At 37.9% G+C, this 19,390-nt stretch overlaps 1 protein-coding gene across 1 annotated transcript in view; it reads left to right on the top strand.

Annotated features, from left to right (window-relative positions):
• LOC140237291 (DNA-directed RNA polymerase I subunit RPA1-like) overlaps positions 1-19,390 on the top strand; it is a 50,245-nt gene that overhangs the window by 16,389 nt on the left and 14,466 nt on the right. The window contains exons 10-24 of the mRNA XM_072317233.1: positions 1,845-1,977; positions 2,447-2,530; positions 3,784-3,922; positions 4,894-5,008; positions 5,534-5,726; positions 7,206-7,376; positions 7,879-7,998; positions 10,205-10,341; positions 11,152-11,317; positions 11,993-12,193; positions 12,781-12,879; positions 13,428-13,619; positions 14,032-14,225; positions 14,799-15,069; positions 15,804-15,898. Coding sequence (XP_072173334.1) covers positions 1,845-1,977; positions 2,447-2,530; positions 3,784-3,922; positions 4,894-5,008; positions 5,534-5,726; positions 7,206-7,376; positions 7,879-7,998; positions 10,205-10,341; positions 11,152-11,317; positions 11,993-12,193; positions 12,781-12,879; positions 13,428-13,619; positions 14,032-14,225; positions 14,799-15,069; positions 15,804-15,898 — 2,310 coding nt within the window. The remainder of the gene's footprint in view (positions 1-1,844; positions 1,978-2,446; positions 2,531-3,783; positions 3,923-4,893; positions 5,009-5,533; positions 5,727-7,205; positions 7,377-7,878; positions 7,999-10,204; positions 10,342-11,151; positions 11,318-11,992; positions 12,194-12,780; positions 12,880-13,427; positions 13,620-14,031; positions 14,226-14,798; positions 15,070-15,803; positions 15,899-19,390) is intronic.

Raw genomic sequence — 19,390 nt, 5'->3', positions numbered from 1 at the left:
ATGAGATCAAAAGAATTTCTACTTACCAGAATAGAATCAGATCTCGTGTCCAACACTGAATGAAAAAATAGAACTCAAACGTGAACAATCTTTGCTTCTCGGAGTAATATATTGACAGTTTGGCTGCAACACAGGAACATATTTACAGTCTAGATAGGCCAGAGACTTAGCCTATTTATTATAAATGTTCACAAAACAGCCATGAAAGTGGAAATTTGTGTTGACTGTGTTTGTTGAGGTGATCGTTATGGGAGAATTAGTGATGTCTTGCAATATGGCTGGTGATTTTACAATATCGTTGATGAGATCTTCAACCCGACTGTCACTCTTTGGTTCGTTTGTCAAGCTAACAGCTACATGTGCTGAAGGCTATGGGTTGGACAAAGACCTGTCATCCAGCTTTGCTAGGTCCAGGTTGTGGATCTACAGGATGAATTTCTAGATCTTCTTCATTTGTTGGCCTCACACTGAGGACTGAAGAAATGGCATCAGACATATCTTCCTTTTGGGCACCACTGGTGCAGCTGTGATATTTAACACTAGTTTCAGATTGATGTCCAGAAACTGCCATGATTTGTGTGGTTGGGAAGCCGGCATGATCCAGGGTTGTCACACTTGTAGCTCTCAGGCAGTGGTTTGTGTTACTTTCTACATCAATCCTTTTTGGATATGATCTTTGTGAACTCTCCCAGCTGATTCTTTCCTATTGGCATGTTAACATACCACTGAGGATCATCTTTAGTAACCTGTGGCCTTGGTCTGTGTCACATCCATGGACAAAGAGGGTGCAGCTTATTCTTGTACTTCGTCAAATTACTCACTGGGCATCTCGGGTGTCCTGGTATCTCAAACATTAGTCCAGCTTGTGAGTGCTCATCATCATGATTGTTGTCAGTTTATCTCTAAAAGTAGTGGCTACCACTTTCTTCCATGTGCAGCTCAAAATAATCTGGTGTCATTTCTCATAATACGTTCTCTCATCCACAATTGGCAAAATAAATTATGACTTCGCTGTAACCCTTCCACAGTATTCAAATCCAGGCTCTGCTAAAAGTGTTCCATGTCACTTGGGTGCTTTGATGGGTGTCGTTTGACATTACCCTTTCCACTTTTCTTCAATTTTTCCTGGAAGGCTTTGAAGATCTTGTTAGAACCCTTGAATTTCATTGACTTTCACAATGTCAACATTGGGAGTGGTTTGGAAGTGCCTGTGCAGACCATAGCAAATCACTTGCAGTGAGTCGTTTTCTTACAGTACAACTCACCAGCCTTATTCCGAGCTCCTGCATAAAACCTTGACAGCAGACTATCTAACTCTGTGTTGCTCATGTTTTCAACATCTCCAACATTGCCTGCTGAACAGTTATCCATGAAGATAGACACTGCACACTTGATTGGTCTCTTTTTGCTTTGCTATCTGTTTCCTCTTAGAAACTGCTCCAAATCCTCCACATTCAACATTTCGAATCTTGGAGATTCTCATACTTGCCGTGTTGAAATATTCCAACACGCTTGTGCTACACGTATCTATGATGCGAGTAGTGAACGTAACCAATAGCCTAGTAACGTCATTGGAAAATCAAATCGTAAGTGAATTTAGGTGTGGGCTGCAGACAATAACGTGTACAGTATTGTGTGGAAAAGTCGCGGAGGGGTTACGTTTTCTATCAGAGGGTTTTGCCTTTCTATCATTTGACCTTAGGTCAAGTGATAGAAAGTCAAAACCGTGAGGCAATGATAGCCGGAACTGCACCATGTCACATGATATACTTTTGATCAGTCAGTGATAAGAATCTTGATTATGAGGTATATAATGTCTGTGCTGTCATATTTACTTGCTGCAGAGCTGTGCTGGTTGAAAATGAGACTGGATCAATGACTAGACTAAGTGCCGTCAACCAAGCCCATAGAGAGTCAGTCGCCAAATGCCTCCTGACACCAAGTAACCTTGGCAACAACATCACAGGATCCAAAAAGGTATCTTTCCTTATAAATGGGATCGTCTATTTCTTCTTACATATTTTGTGTTAGCAAATGAGAATAACAGTACACTTGTATAGTACATTTAATAGTTACTTGTTTAATTTGCAGTACACAGTCAATTTTTCATATTTCAAGTTAGCTTTGAGAGATAAATTTGTGATATTTGTATAACATTCCATTTCCACATTGTATCTGGTGTATTTTTCTGATGGTAGCTTTTCTGTTCATATATCTTTTAAGTACATCACTAAACAGTGGTTTTGATTTATCCCAATATCATGTTGTGTTTGGGTTTGTAAAAGTGTATGTGTCATTCCATTTAACCATTAAATTCAGTCCTGGTAGACTGTAGAGATCAAGTTTTTTTTTTTTTTTTTTTTGTTGTTGTTGTCGTGAGTAGTACTCTGTAATCTGGGTAGGCACGAATAAAGTGAGTGGAATCTTTGTCTCCTTGTCTATGCAGGTCCATAGACATCTACAGACAGGTGATATAGTGCTGCTGAACAGACAGCCAACTCTTCACAAACCAGGCATCATGGCACACAAGGTATGTCCTTCGTAGAGAAGCATTTATAGCAGGATACAATGTACTGTACTTGCTCTGTTGCTTTTTCCTTACACAGAGTTGTGCTCCTTCCATACCATCACATTGTCTTTCAAAGACTCTTTTGTTTTATGAAGTTTTTATGAGCATGTCTTCCATGTTGTGTTTACATGTATATCGTGCTTCTGAGTGCATACTCCAGGTTTCATATCATTGTTGACACAGATGTGATTTGCATGGGTTGCAAGGTACTGCTAAAGATTTAGAGCCCTGCAATCACCTAAATGCACGAATGATGCATCTCTGAATGAGTTATTAATGTCTTTTTACAGGGCTTGGTGTACTGTAAGAGAGCCTTTATTACCTTCGCCAAGGGAGGTTATGTTTTCGTTACCTTTGGTTTGTTTGTTAGTTAGTTCGTTAGTTTGTCCGTGTGCAAAATAACTAAAAAAATAGTTAACTTATTGGAATTAAACTTGCAGGAAAGGTTGAGAATGACACAAGTAACAAACGATTAACTTATGGTAGTGATCCGAGAATTTTTGGGGAATTTATGGAGGATTTTTGATATTTTGGCAGGTAGGGTCAATGAACTTGGGAGTTCAGGCTGTGCGTATTTGAGGTTTGCATGCGCGCACTAAAGTGCGTGCTCTAGTTTCTGCTAGGGCGAGGCGCGCCGTGCAGCTGAGGGTTTATGACGTAACAAAGGCTTCTATATTGGGAAATCGGGCAATTTTTCAGCATGTAGACCTATGGGTGGAAATCACTGATCTCTATGGAAGAGCCCAAAGAGCTTTTCCCCAGTGGTAGAGAGGAGAAAAAATCTCTTTGGGAAGAGCAAGGTCATCGGTGGAAAGTAACTGCTTGGCGGAGGTCTGCACTCTCAAAGTGCTTTTCTAGTTCTTAGAATTCCACTAGTGAAATATTATTATGATTAAAGACTCTTAAGTGCTACAGATGAATGGCCATTATGGCTTTATTCATCTTGAACCTGCATTGACAGATTCAGAGATATTTTTAGTATGCAGTAGTTTGTTTGTATATTTGCTTTCTATGGAGACTTGTTATGGTACATACATTAACATTTTAAGTACTTTCGGTTTAGGTCACGTAAGCAAATCAGTGCAAAGCAGATTAAATCCTAGGCACTATGCACGACATTTTCTAAAGGGATTCATGTATTTTTCAGTAGATATCTCAGTATTACAATAACCCTTTTTCAAAGTACCAGTAACCCAAATTGTATTTTTTTTTAGGTCAGAGTGCTCCCAGGAGAGAAGACACTCCGTCTTCACTACTCATCCTGCAAGACTTACAATGCAGACTTTGATGGAGATGAGATGAATGTCCACTTCCCACAGAATGAACTCGGAAGAGCGGAAGCACTTACAATTGGTAATGTTTTCAACTTTGTGCAAAATTTATATGAAGCTGTCTTTAATCTAGTCTAAAAGAAAATTAGCTTTATCATTGCTGGCCATACCTGCTCTTTTCATGCCATTCCCACATAAACATTTCACGAACAATTATAGTTTTAAAAAATCCTTTTCATCTAGTAGTCGCAGAAATGGACTACTTTTAGATATGTGATAAATTTTGACTTAAGATGTGAAATTATGATGCCATCTAGTTTGTTACAGCATACTCTTTGTATTATATTTACTTATGTAATTGATGTTTGATGTATTATAGTGTGTTATTTGTTTTCTCTGAAAGGAGTGTGAAGTAGGCTGTCATAATTGCGATTGCTGGTACTCGTTCATGGATTGTTCATAACCTTAACCCATTTGCAGTTCAGATATCAAGCAGTTATATTGAAGGAAATTGGGGCACATTTCTATGTACCTGAGTGGCCTAGAGTGTTCTGAACCCAACAATAATTTTCCATATGCCAAAAACAAACAAACAAACAAACAAATGATCAAATCATTTGATTGAAAGAAGAAATGTCCATATCTTCATGTTCAGATTATTGTGAAGTCTATAAGTTTCCCACATGTAATGTCTATGTGATGTCTTTGTCATGTTATCGTGATGGAATTCTTGGATTTGTTTTGTTTATTTATTTATTTGTTTGTTTGTTTTACATATTCCACACAAGGAGTGATTGTAATTTTCAAACCTGGCCAGCTATGAAATTCTGGTCATCATGCCTTTGCAAATAAAATATTGTTATTTCTGTTTCAAAGCTCCCTTCTCCCATTGTCTTTATAAAGAATGATTATCCGTGATATGTAAGGAGAAAACTGTTCGAGTGAATGCATAGTTCTAGCAATAAGTTACAGCTGTAATTGACTCTTGCATATCCTGAGCTGTATACTGCTTAGCTAATTTTCATGGAAATGTGTGATTCTGGTAACTTGCAGCCAGTACCAGTCATCAATACTTGGTCCCAAAGGATGGCACACCACTTGGAGGTCTGATCCAGGACCACATTGTGTCTGGAGTGAGAATGACCATCAGAGGGCGCTTCTTTACTAGGTGAACCTCAGACAATTATTCCTCACCTCTACGTACAATGTACTTATAAAATACCATTCACATTCTTGGTGGATCTCTATAGAATAATCGCTGAGATATTTCTCTGACAAAGAATTACTGTACACATAATCTACATTGCAAGAGTAACATTTCACAAATTTAGACTGGTGAGGCAGTTTTGTTCTTGAGAACAAATTCAAATTTACAACAACATTTTCAGCAATATTCCCCCTATGAGGTGATATACAGGTACACTTCTTTACTGTTATTGGGAATAATATTTTTGATGAGTTTTTTAATTTTGTGAATGTAAATAGACATAGCCTATGCAGTACATTATTTTTTTTTTTAATCCCTACATGTCTTGTATGAATTTGTGTTTGCAAATTGTCTTTGTGTTTATTGTTTGTGTTATTATTTTACATTAGAATATTTGTACTTATCATCTTACAGTCATCATTAAGAGTACTTGGGTTGTTTAAATATTCTTATTCATTCATTCCTTTTGACCATGTTCCTTTGTAGACATGAGTACCAGCAGCTGGTATTCTGTGCACTGACTGACAAGGACGGCCCTGTAAGATGTGTACCTCCATGCATTAGGAAGCCTGCCCTCTTGTGGTCTGGCAAGCAGCTCATCTCCACCATCATCATTAACACCATCCCAGATGACTGCAAGCCGCTCAACTTTAAAGGGAAGTCAAAGATCAATGACAAGGTATATACACATTTGTCTTACGCAGAGGTTCCAAGTCTCCCTCATTCTGCAGGAGGCTCTCATAAAGATCTCACATCTGTTCATATCCTAGTCAAGAGAAAATGAAGGTCTCCCTCATTTGAGAGGTATTTCTGCCAATGGAGATGCATGAAAACAACTGTTTGTTAGGATTTTACATTTTTGACTAGTTGTTTTCAATGTGTATGTACAAGACAGTATATTTGATTAATTTTGATATTTTGGTCATCAGGTGTTTTTTATATGTATATATGATTGACTAGTTTTATATTTTAATAGAAGAATAATTTTATGATTATGTAAACTGTATGTTGTTATAAAATGAAATATGATATTGTACAAAATTCTGCAATTCAGCCATCTCCATGGCTGCAAATGAATTTTTAAATAAACCATTACAGTACCATTACCATTTACATTTTTTGTGATATAAATGAATACATTTTCAATTCTACTGTTGATGGCTTAGTTCTTGTTACATAGATTTTACGAATATGGTGTAATTACTTAAAGTGGACCGCTGGTCTAAGGAAATGTTTTGTTAATCTGGGTTTGTTGTATAACAATCTCATTCTCATCTCCTAGCATTTTTGAACCAACAACAGAGGTGAGATGAACAGTTCAAGAGAGAGAGAGAAAAAAAAAAAAGTATTCTCATTGTCTTGCCTCAATACTTTCCATATAAGTTTAGACACATGAAACACTTTGGCAGGCCTTGAAGATCGAACAATAGTGGCAATTCGGACAAATGCAAATCAAATGAAATGTGTTGAATGCTAGCAGTACATAACTTTGCAATTAACGCTGACAGTAATGAACAAAGTAAAAAGTCAAGATTCCATAAGGTTTGCAGGCAAAGACTGCCAATGTTATTACACATACACATGGGGTGGATGCGCCTGGGTGGATACGGTTAAATAAAAGCAAGCAAATATTTTTACTTGTTGTATATGTGGTCACTATATGATGTCACGGTTCTGTGACAGTAAAAACACACAAAATTTATTTTACTCGGCAGGACGACAGTTTTGGTCAATGTTGCATGATGGTGCTGAGGGATGAATTTGTACTGTTACAGTATCAACATGGCTTGATATTGCTCAAATCGAGTCAAACAGAATTTTGGAAATGAAAATAGCTGTGAAGTGTGTTTGAGCGTGGTGTATCTGTCATAATTGAGATATAATTAGTTCTTGCCTCATGGTACCCTTTTGCACATTGAATACTGTAGGAACATGTGCTGAAGAGATGAACTGCTACTCTGTGCACATACATTTCAGGTTGTTAATACTGCAGACTTTGTCATCAGCGTCTAACCAATATGATTCCAACTTGATTATCAATACATTCCTGACTTGCAACGAATCAAAACGACTAGCAATTTATTGTTGGGTATTATTAGGAAGAGTAATGATGTTTTCATCCTAACCCTTTGTCTACTGCACATCGTCACTTTGCTAGTCATGGAGTAAACATAAGCCTCGCATCCCTAAAGGTGGAGGGAGCCCTATGGAGGGGAATAGCATGTCCGAGGCCGAGGTAGTGGTCCGAGATGGCGAGTTACTCTGTGGAGTGCTAGACAAAGGGAACTATGGACCGACACCCTTTGGACTTGTCCACTGCATTTATGAGGTGAGCGTTTGAAGTGTCCAAACTCCTTAGGGATCAAAAACTTGAGTTGAATTTCCAAGAAGATGCATGAGTGGACATTTCAATGGCTGACATTACATACAATTGTATTGCTCTATCTATTGGTATCATGTGCAATTTGTTAACACTCATTGTCTCATTGTTGGATAACATCCCAGACTGTTTTGCCTATTGGAGAACAGTACCAAAGGTCCATTATCATGTGATCATGTCTATTCAATCACCTACTGTTATTTTGCTACTCCAATCTAATATGAAGCTTAACTTCGAAAATAAAATCATAGCATTGCAGCATAAGTGCAATATCAAAGGTGACATCTTTACATGTATATTGCCTTGGTCTGAGTAATAGCAGGTCATGCTTCATGCAACCACAGAACTTCTTTCTAGGAGCATCTTTAGAGTTGATATTCTGGTTACTTTTGTAATGACTTTGCTTAGGACAATTTCAACAGTATAGTATGTGCTATTCTCTTGTTTTCAGCTATATGGTGGGCAAGTTGCAGGCAAGTTGCTAAGTCATTTTGGACGACTGTTCACCACTTTCCTACAGCAGCACACTGGCTTCACCTTGGGACCTGAGGATATTATTGTCACCTTGAAGGTTTGTGAACTGATTTGCTTGTACCCCACATTGTGATATCATTTATGTATGCTTTTCTTTTGTTTGGAGAGAGGAGAGTGGTATTTTGCTGTTCTTCCCTTCAATTTCCTACCTCCATTTTTTTTTCTTGCAAAATGGAGGAGTTTTGTGTTTAAGGCCATTTGCACATATTGCAGATTTTTTTTTAATCATTTTTTAGTTAGTTCTTCTCACAATATCACTAGCAAAGCATGTTTCACACTTCCATTCATAAATAAAATGGGTTGTCTTTTTGAACCATATTCTGACCCATTCACTGTATTTATGACTATCTCTATGATTAAAAAGAAAAGAAAAAATTGCTGAGGTAACAAGTTAGTGTCACAGTCATATTTTCTTCACGATACAAAAAGCACAACTGAAAGTTTAATGAACTTGTTTTCTTAGATATACAGAGAACAATAACATGTCAGTCACAGGTGTTGTGAGTGAATAACACTTATTTATGCCTGACTCACTAATCAATGACATTCCAAACAAATAGAGAAAATTGTAAATTTCATGTTTGACAAGGTGCCCAGAGGAGTCCTTTACAAAACAACACCAGGAAAAATCAATACTTGACTTGTCAATCAAACTTGCGGACAATAGATTGCCAGATGTGCAGAGTGTGGTGCCACCTGTTATTTACACCCACATGACTAGAAATCTACCATGAGGTGATGACATATATTACAAACAACACTTTACTGCGTTTACACGGTTACACTTATTGCACAGATGATGGAAGTAATTCAGCACTGACAGGGGTCAAACCTAATCATGAGCTAGTGGTTATATACGTTCACATGGACCTACTTATTGCAACACGTAGCAAGGGTGCCCCTATTATCAATCAGCAATGGCTAACTACAAGATTTCTTTTGGTTTGAAACATTGCCCTGACTTCAAGTTAGAAAACTATTTCACACAGGCTTCACTTTCATAAATCTCAGCTGTAAATGATAGGTTAACTTGTAATAAGTCGGCAGATTAATGTGAACCTAGCAAAGCATTGTGTTTAGCAATCCCATGTGAGTGCAGTCAACTAAAAGTTTGTCATCAGGCTTGAGCCCTGTGGGTGCTGAAATTCTGATGAACAAACACCAGTGCACAAATGCTCAGTATGCATGAAATATGCGCCACAATACACTTTGGATTTGTCAAGTGAAGCTTGTTGTTTAGCTCCGAGCCCTATTAGCAATGTATGAATGTGACTTGTAGTTAGGACCTAACATGACTATCATCAGTGGTAGGGTGAGCATGTGAACATGGCTATTGTTATGTAGGTCCATGAACTTTTCCTGCGGTCACTTGTCAACAAGGTTTATGACCTCACTCTTCAGGTTAAATTTAGTTTTCTACAGGTTGAGGTTCAACAAACTTTTGTACTCCCTGTTGGGTTGAAATCCTTTTCTTTATATCTCCTGAGCTCTTTTGTTGTGTCAAAGTGATTTCATTTCATTTCGCAGACCTCTCTTTAAGGATTTATAGTAGTAAAAGATTTTAAAATGCTGCAAAAGAGAACCCCCTTCTGCCATATATATACATAAGTAATACAAATTCACAATCTAGATGCACCTTGATATATACAGAAATTGCATATGATGTACGTAGTCATTTTAGATATTTCACCATTTCTTTTCCTTGCTTTCTCTGTAGATGCCATTTTACTTCTCTAAATAGTACCAATGGTACTAGGTGTAGAACATGTGTCATATAAACTTTGAAAAAAAAATAAATGAGTTTTGTATGACTATATGACCACAAAAGTGTTGTCAGAGTAGTGTTACATTCTATATGCAGTTGAGCAGATACAGCATGACAGCACTTGTATTAGTCAACAAGATCTTGAGCAAGATGAAATGAAATGGTTTGATATGTTGTGTTTGTTTGCTTGTCAGCAGATCTGTGAGTCTGTGATGGAGTTGGTGTGAGAAGAGCTTTCACAGAGAAAAAAAAAGAAGAGAATGTACAAGCAAATTCAAAACTTCTGATTTTAGAATAATCTGTGATTTTTTTTTTCATAACTATTTGGAAGGAAGAGTAATGGGGAAAATGTTGTAAATGAGAATTGATGTAACTGTGAATGTTATGTCTTAAAAACAAATGATAAATAATATACATGTACGAGCATTGTCATATTTCTGCAGAAAGATGTCATAATTACTTTCTATTCTTTCTGAAGGCTGACAAAAAGCGGCACAAGATCCTTGAGGAGGCCAAAGGATGTGGGTCAGAGGCGGTTGCTAAGGCGCTAGGAGTGAGTGATGATAGCAAGGAAGAGGAAGTCATATTGACACAGAGCTACGAAGACGCTCACAGGTGTGAATGCATTCTAACTCTTTCTATCTATTTTCACAGATTGACACCAATACTTAAAAACTAACCATCAGTGCAGAAAGTTAAGTAATTATCTTAATCATATTCCACAGTGGCCTTCATGTGGGGCAGTGGCATTGTTTGCAAGAGTGGGTTGTCTATCTGTCTAATAGGATAATGATAAGATAAAGTTCTTAAATCATGGACTGTCATAATATATTCTTCAAACTTCTTCACTCATGAAATTGAAATCTCATCACAAAGCATCACATCATCATAAAACAGGTGCAGTTAATAAACATTGTTGATTGATTGTGAATGCAATCTCAGAGATGCGGAGAAGTTTACTCTCACTTGTAGTTCTGGTGACTAAACAGGCATTGAGTAATCATTTATTCAATTTTTTAATGACTTTTGAGAAGTAGCCTATAATTGCCTTACTGTAAAACACAATATTTTCGCGGCATAAAATTTTCGCGTATTGGAGCTAGCGGCCTTTTACGTGGCATGAAATTTTCGCGAGTTGCCTCTAGCATTCAATGCATATAGTGTAAACAAGAACTTTAGCGTGCATTTTAATTTCGCAAATCTTGGCTTTTGCGAAATTTGCGAAATTAAAATGCATGCGAACATTCCTCGTTTTCAGTATTTGTCATTACCATTGTGTGATAAGGTCATGTTATGGCTTCTAGCTGTTGTATGGTAGCCCTGAATTGCCAGTGACATTACATTGGATGTACGGTGAATTCTTGCACCTAGAATGAATCAGAAGTGGTAATCCAATGCTATTGCTATTTGTGTATAACACTGCAGAAAGCCAGATGGTGCTGACATGAAGGAGATTGACCTCCAGATGAAGACTAAGACAGATCTCTATAGCAACCAGGTCAGTAGCACCTGTCTGGGCAGTGGACTCCTAAAGCAATTCCCTGAAAACAACCTGCAGCTAGTGGTCCTGTCTGGAGCCAAAGGATCAATGGTGAGAAATCCATGGGTTTTAATTACAACTTGGCAGTGATGAATCAGTGACAACAGTGGTTAGTGTTCATATGATGATGATGATGGTGATAACAATTATACTTTTATAATGAGGATATTACACGTCAGAGATACTGGGTATGCGATGATAAGCATATTGGTGATGATGGCATAATACATATTGTAAATAACTATATTGCTCGTACTGTTCACACTTAAGAAAGAGGTGACAATTTGTGTGGATGGTAATGACAACTGCCAACATTCAAATGATGATTATTAATGTACAATGTATCATCATTTTAAATAGCATGCATATTACACTGTTGTTGATAAGCTACACATAATAAATAATGATGATAAATATGGTGATGATATTACAGTATGTTTGCTGTGATAAAACTTAATAACAAAGAAAATAACTATGGTTATAATGATTGCACATTCTCAAAGTGATGATGGTATTACAGTAAATAGTTGTACATTGGTAAACTATGATTTGTTTTTTCTTCGGATGAAAATTGCCAATAATGAAGCTACAATTTGTTGTCAGTTTGTTTTATTGGTTACATGTAACATCGGGTTTTATGTTTCTTCATCTCTTCTAAGAGAAAAATCTTTTTATAATGAAACACAACTTATCATAAAAAGTTCTGTATTGTCTCTTTATTTGTAGGTGAATTGTCTTCAGATCTCTTGTCTCTTGGGTCAGATTGAGCTGGAAGGGAGGCGCCCCCCTCTGATGATCAGTGGGCGTTCCCTTCCATCCTTTCTGCCTTATGACACCACCCCCAGGGCGGGAGGCTTCGTTGATGGGCGTTTCTTGACTGGTATCAAACCCCAAGAGTACTTCTTCCACTGTATGGCTGGCAGAGAGGTGAGCATTGTCATATCTCTTTCCTTTATTATATTCTACTTCAACCCTTAAGCAATATCATTCATGATTTATAATGATAATGGGCATTTAAAGCATGGCAGGATACCTAAGAAAGTAAGTAGAAAGTCAAACTTCATAATGTGTTGTTTTTTTTTCAAAACAGGTAAGTAGCAGAGATTTAGAACTGGCTATATGAGAGATAGGCATGGAATTGCTCTGTGCATTACCAATGAGAGTTTTATAGTCATGTTTTATAGTTTCATGGCTTAATTCTCTCCACTCAAAGAAATAAATGAAGTGCAGTTTAGTTCAACTTTCATTGTTCATTGTTCTTTTCTGCACAAGATTGGAGTATTTTCCAGCAAAATGAATGTAATTGTTTAAAGATGATACATAGGTGACAAAGTACTTAGAAAAAGTTTTGTGAGACCTTACGAGTAATGGTTCTTGGTTTGAAATTCTATGAAAACAATACAGTGCAATCTAAGTAATTTGATTCAAAAGAAAAAATGAATACAATTGAAACTTCAAAGAAGCAACTACAATGGACAGTGTAAGATGATTTACATTGTATTGTATCAACACAGGGTCTAGTGGATACTGCCGTGAAAACCAGTCGCAGTGGCTATCTCCAGCGATGCATCATCAAACATCTTGAGGGACTGGTTGTCAACTATGACCTCACTGTGAGCATTCCTTGTAACCTTTAACCATTCTCATGACCTTTGATCATTTCTTAACCTTCTTCACCATGACAATGGAAAAAGAGTCATATGCATTGCAGTAATTACATTACATGAATGTGCATGTTTACCGTCTGCCCATAGCCTAGTGTATTTGAAACTGTCAAATTTATTCATAGAATCATGTATCTAATCTTAGATGAACTGAAAAATCACATAAGGATTAGCAATACTGGATACTGTGGTCCCAATGCAGTGGGGATTATTCATGTGCTATATAAGGCATGTAGTCAACACTCTCATTTTGCTTTCAGTTGGCATTGGTTGAGTTTTGGCTCTTTATTGTATGGCAAATATCAAAACTATTCCTCTTTTCAGAGATAAAACAGAAATGAGTAAAGATATCATTCAAGGCAACACAGGCTTCAGGTGCTCAATAGTGAGTCTGATGTCAGTCAAATATCAGAGGGGACTATTTCTTATGTATAACCAAACACTAGTCTTTCCATGTCCATCTTAAGATTGTGTGTCACTGACTTCTTCATTGACAGGTAAGAGACAGTGACAGCAGTGTGATCCAGTTCCAGTATGGCGAAGATGGATTGGACATCCCACGGACACCGTTCCTACAGAAACAGCAGTTTTCATTTCTCCTCGACAACGAAGAGATGGGGATGAATGCAAGGAAGATAGATGGTGCTCCTCAGGATGATCCTAGTAGGGCTGAGAAGCTCTTTAGGAAGGTGAGAGATGGATGTGATATATTTCTCTTCTTCCTCCTTATTAAAAGATCCTGTGTGGATCCTACTTCCTGTGTATGTCACACATGCTATCCAAAAGAAATATGTCAGTGTAGAAAGCTTTGGGCTTCAGAATGGACTGTGTGTGTTCATATTAGACTTTTAGTCAGAATCATTTTTGTAACCTTTTCCTTTCTCAGGGATAGGTCTTGATGATGATTGTTGAAATGATTACTGTAGAACCCTTATCTTGTCTTTGTTTGCTTTGCTGTATAATTTGCTGAGAAATATTAATGTGGAAAAAAAAGTACTTATAGTAAATGCAAGATTGTTGTATTTTCTCAGTGTTCATTTGGCTAGCTTTATGGCAGCAAAGTTTTAAGAATGTTTGTTGTCAATATACAATTGCTTTCAGATCAAGAGATGGCAGAGAAAACATACTGATCAGAACAAGACAACCAGACGGTCACCATTCCTTGAGTTCTGCCTCAAAGAGTATTCATCCGTCCTGGATGAGGTACAAGCTGAGGAGACTAGCATCCGGAAGGCCTACATGAAGGCCAGGTCAAAGGTCATCAAGAAATGGAGGAAGGAGACAGACAAGCAAAGGTTGGTCATTCTCATTTCCTATCTTTGAAGGTCCCAATTGAATGCTGAATTACTGGAAAGACCCCAGTCTATTAGAGAGAATTTCAAGAAAAAATATATATATATTTTTAATTACATCCTGATATTTTTCACTTTCATTTATCGCAATATCATATACAAATTGAAGTGTAAAACAGTCATTTTAATGAATAGGTTATTCATATTTTTGTTATTTTGCAAGAGATCTCCACAGATGATAGCCAAATTTGGACTTGAAGAAGTGATAGTTGAGTGATTATTATGTATGGTAATAATGGTACAACTCTATCTCATGTAACTGAAGAGAAAAATTTTATCAGTGTAATGCGTTTTAAGTGTCAAGAATGAATCCTGAATTGTAAGAATAAAACACTGTACATTGATTGTTAAACAAACAAAGACTGGATCGTATATACCCTGTATTGCTCACCTTACGTAGTGATTTCCCAACATGGTTTATCAGTTATCAGACTTGACAAGCTTAGATATTTTGTTTTCATTTTTGAGCTTATAATCAGTCAATATCAATCATATTGGTATGTTAATACTTGATAGATATGAGAAGAAGACATCGAGCTGTCCAGACCCTGTCAGCTGCCAGATGCGTCCTGACCGCCAGCTTGGAGCAATCTCTGAGAGACTGGAGGCCTTGATTCAAGACTACCTAGACTCCAAGGTACCAGAGAGAGATGGAGGGAGAGATGACTCCATGGTGAGCAAGGGAGAAGAGAGTGATGAGGAGCAGAGACTCAGGAAGCTGATGTACACCAAGTACCAGAGAGCCCTGTGTGAGCCAGGGGAAGCAGTGGGATTACTAGCAGCTCAGGTAAGAGAATCTATGAGTGTGTATCTGTGTGTCTGTTTTTATGTGTGTTTCACATGCTGTCTGTATTGTGCTTTGTGTGTTTTTGATCGTGTGCACTTTTGTGAGTGTGGTTGCTTTGCGTAGTTTAGTGAGTGTGGGTGCTTTGCGTAGTTTAGTTTGTGTATGGGAGTATATGTTTGTATTTTTGAGTTGGTGAGTGGTATTTGTGTACTGTGTCTTTGCTATTTGTGTCCTATTATCTGTGATATTTGTTACACTGCTGGTACATGCTAGCAAAACATTAAGATTAAAATACTATGGCACACTGCAAGTGCTCTATCACAAGTAAGCAGTGCAGAAGGCACATTAGCACTCTGAACAGTGAATGCAACATTATGTGCACCATAAAACTTAAATATGATGATATACTTGACAATTCTCACAGTTTTGTCTGACATCACTTCGTCAAGTCAGTACAATACATGCAAAATCATTTTAAAGGACAAAGAACAAACAGAAATAGACTGAAGTATAAGTTATAGTTTCTGGTGTTTCTTGTTACAGTAAATGATTATGAATAAAAAAAATTAAAAAAAAAGCATATCTAGTTCCAAAGGAAAGAACTTCATTTGCTCATCATGGATTCTGATTCTTCACAAAGTATCGTGGAATCGTGTTATCCAGAATTTATTATTTTCCTCATATATCAGCAATTTGTTTGATGTTCTTCTGCCAAATTGTTGTCTCTCTTCTAGTCCATTGGAGAGCCATCCACACAGATGACCCTGAATACTTTCCACTTTGCTGGCCGTGGAGACATGAACGTTACTCTGGGTATTCCAAGATTACGGTGAGTCCAATGGGGGTCATTTACTTACAATTTCTGTCTGTGTTAGTCATCTATCAATACGTGTTTGAACAAGCAGTCAATAAACTTTTTATTGTCAATGTTTGAATTTGGAGTGAGGATAGCAGTCGGGTTCCTTTTGTAATTTTGCCGCATTTTTGGGGAGAGTATCAAAATTATACATTTTTGGAAATGCTTATTGTATAAGAAATCAGGAAATGATGTTTCCATTTGCCCCAATACCTATATGGCCGCCATCTTGGATTTTTCCAAAATGGCTGCCATAAAACAGGCGTTCTTCAATATATCGGCTTCTAACTAACCTAAAAACTTGATTTTGACACCATTACACCAAATTTGAGTTCCATTGCTTCAAACTTGTGGGAGATGTCCACTCCACAAGATTTTCAAGTAAATATACCATTACCATGGCAACACCTTGGCGGGTACAAACGCAAAATAGAAATTATCCTGCAAAATGAAAGGGTTTACCCTGAGCTGAGAATAAAAGGAACTGTCCTGGCAAATGAAAGGGTCAACACTGAGCTGAGAATAAAAGGGTTATAGAAACTGTCCTGCCAAATGAAAGAGTCTATACAGAGCTGGGAATAAAAGGGTGGTAGAAAATGTCCTGCCACATGAAAGGGTCAACACTGAGCTGAGAATAAAAGGGTTATAGAAATTGTCCTGCCACATGAAAGGGACTACACTGAGCTGAGAATAAAAGGGTTATAGAAACTGTCCTGCAAAATGAAAGGGTCTACCATGAGCTGGGAATAAAAGGGTTATAGAAATTGACCTGCCATATGAAAGGGTCTACACTGAGCTGAGAATAAAAGGGTTGTAGAAACTGTCCTGCCACATAAAAGGGTCTACACTGTGCTGAGAATAAAAGGGTTATAGAAACTGTCCTGCCAAATGAAAGGGTCAACACTGAGCTGGGAATAAAAGGGTTATAGAAATTGTCCTTACTAATGAAAGGTTCTACACTGAGCTGGGAATAAAAAGGTTATAGAAATTGTCCTTACTAATGAAAGGTTCTACACTGAGCTGAGAATAAAAGGGTTATAGAAATTGTCCTACCACATGAAAGGGTCTACACTGAGCTGGGAATAAAAGGGTTATGGAAACTGTCCTGCCACATGAAAGGGTCAACACTGAGCTGGGAATAAAAGGGTTATAGAAATTAGCAGAGTGTGGCGATAAGACACACAGTAAGCATGTGTATACCCTACTGAGAAGATTCATCGACATTGAGCTTAACAAGTGTCACTCTTGTCACACCACGTTCCGTGGGTCTGTAGACTCATGGAAGAAAAATCGCTACATGGCACTTACATCACAGGTTGTTCTCAGAAACCCAGCTCAGTGTTGCCTACATCACCTCATGGTATTCACATAACTTGATAAGACGAGGAACTTTCAAAACTGTGAACTCCTCCTTGTTTCATAGAGAAGAGAACTACAGGTGTACGTGAACATGTACATATGGTTCAGGAAAGGGGAGGGGTCTGAACCCCCCTCCCCCCCCCCCCCCCCATACACACACGCACACACACACACACACACACACATACACGAACACATATTCCCTCCCACCTCAAAAAAGTAACAAAATTAGGAAAAATGGGGGGGGGATCACAATGCCTATAAAGTGTCCAAAGCTTTCCTGTTTAAGCAGGAGGATGGGGGGGGGGGGGGAGGCTTGACTTTGATTTCCCCCACAGCCCCAGTCCTGCAGCCCCCCTCCCCCACCATATGCACACGCCTGCGCACACCTGAAAAATAACAAGCAAACAAAAAACAGTGCTTCCCCTGTGGATGAAGCATGATGACCTTTATAGTCTTGAAGAAAATCTCTGTAAATTCATATCACGTATCTATTACAAAATTAGTAAATGTTCGCAAGAGCTGCTATCAATATGAAATGTCTCAACACACTTGAGACTAGAAGCATTCGATTCTTTGGCCTTGAAAATGGTGGTTTAGCTGTCAAAATAAAAGCTCTCTGTCACTTAGAAGTTGAGATATATTTACAAAACATTATTCATGGCAGCCATTTTGAAAAATCCAAGATGGCGGCCATAAATGTCTCGGGGCGAATGGAAACACTGTTTGTCTGATTGCTTATACTGTAACATTTCCAAAAATGAATAATTTTCATACTCTCCACAAAAATCCAACGAAAATTAAAATTCAGACATAAGGACCCTGACTATAGAGGATGTGTAGTCATGTCTAAAAGCTCAATGAATGAAGTCGTGCTGCTCACCATTTACATAAGACACTACTGGTAGTGCAGCTGAAGTATACTGTTGAATATCACTTAGTGAATTATTGACATGTTACAGTTGTGTAAGTGAAAATGTCATGTTAACTGAAAATAGCCAAAAAGTTAATTTCTAAAAAAATTATTACTAGTATTGGACAGAACACATATTACTTCTTCCTTTATGTTGTTAAAACAATCTTTCAGTTCTGTTTATTGTTGCTGCTTAATAGTGGAAGATGATTTTTTGAAAACCCTCTTGTCATGATTTTGATTTTATTTCAGCATATATTTTCTGTTAAACACCTGACAGCTTTAGCCAGTACAGTATTCATCGCATAATCGGGACAGGTTGGGAGTAGCAAACACGGCCCCTTTAAGCGGGGTGCCCGATTTCGCGATGAGCACTCACCATGCACTAACAGCATACGACATGTACATTATGTAGTGCACACACACACACACACATGCATACTGACGTACTGTACATGTACATGAATACACAACCACGCTACCCCTCGGCGCAACCCTCTAGCTGCTGTCCCTGCATTCTCGCAATGATGTAGAGTAATCGCAACCAGGTTCTTCTTCTGTCACCTCTCTTCGAATACAAAATATGTGGATTAAAAGCTAGCACTTACTTAAACATTCGTAGAATTCTTGGACACGTAGGGCGTTCTGTATAAATACATATATATCCACAACCATGGGAAATGATTACCCAGAACTGATGTGGGAACGTCAATGAAAAGTCCTTCAATCATTCAATCATCACGGCTTGATTGTTTACTTGCCGCGATCACTGCACTGTACATGTGTTGTAGCGATCTAGCTCGCCATATATACACATGTACAGAAAAGCGAAGGCGGGCAGCGAGCTGAAATGAACGTGTACTGGATGGACGGAGGTCAAAACACACCAGTCCGAAGCTTGCTTTGTAAGTTTGATGTAAACGACAACTGATAGGGAATCTTTGAAATATTGTTGTGGTATTTTGGTAGATTTTTTGTGTAAAATATCAACAAAATCTAAGATCGCTTGAAGAAAAATTGTCCCGTTTATCAGAGGTCCCCGCCCGATTATCCAGTGAAAATAACGTGCATTGGAAATGTTTCTGGGAAGCGTATGTCATTTAAGCGAGGTTCCCGATTATCAGATGCCCGATTATGCGATGAATACTGTACTAATCTGGGTTAAACATTTGGGTGAGATTTTTTCCCCAACA

Source organism: Diadema setosum, chromosome 13, assembly GCF_964275005.1.
Source record: "Diadema setosum chromosome 13, eeDiaSeto1, whole genome shotgun sequence".
NCBI classification, from domain to species: domain Eukaryota; kingdom Metazoa; phylum Echinodermata; class Echinoidea; order Diadematoida; family Diadematidae; genus Diadema; species Diadema setosum.
This window is presented reverse-complemented; position numbering and strand designations above follow the sequence as displayed.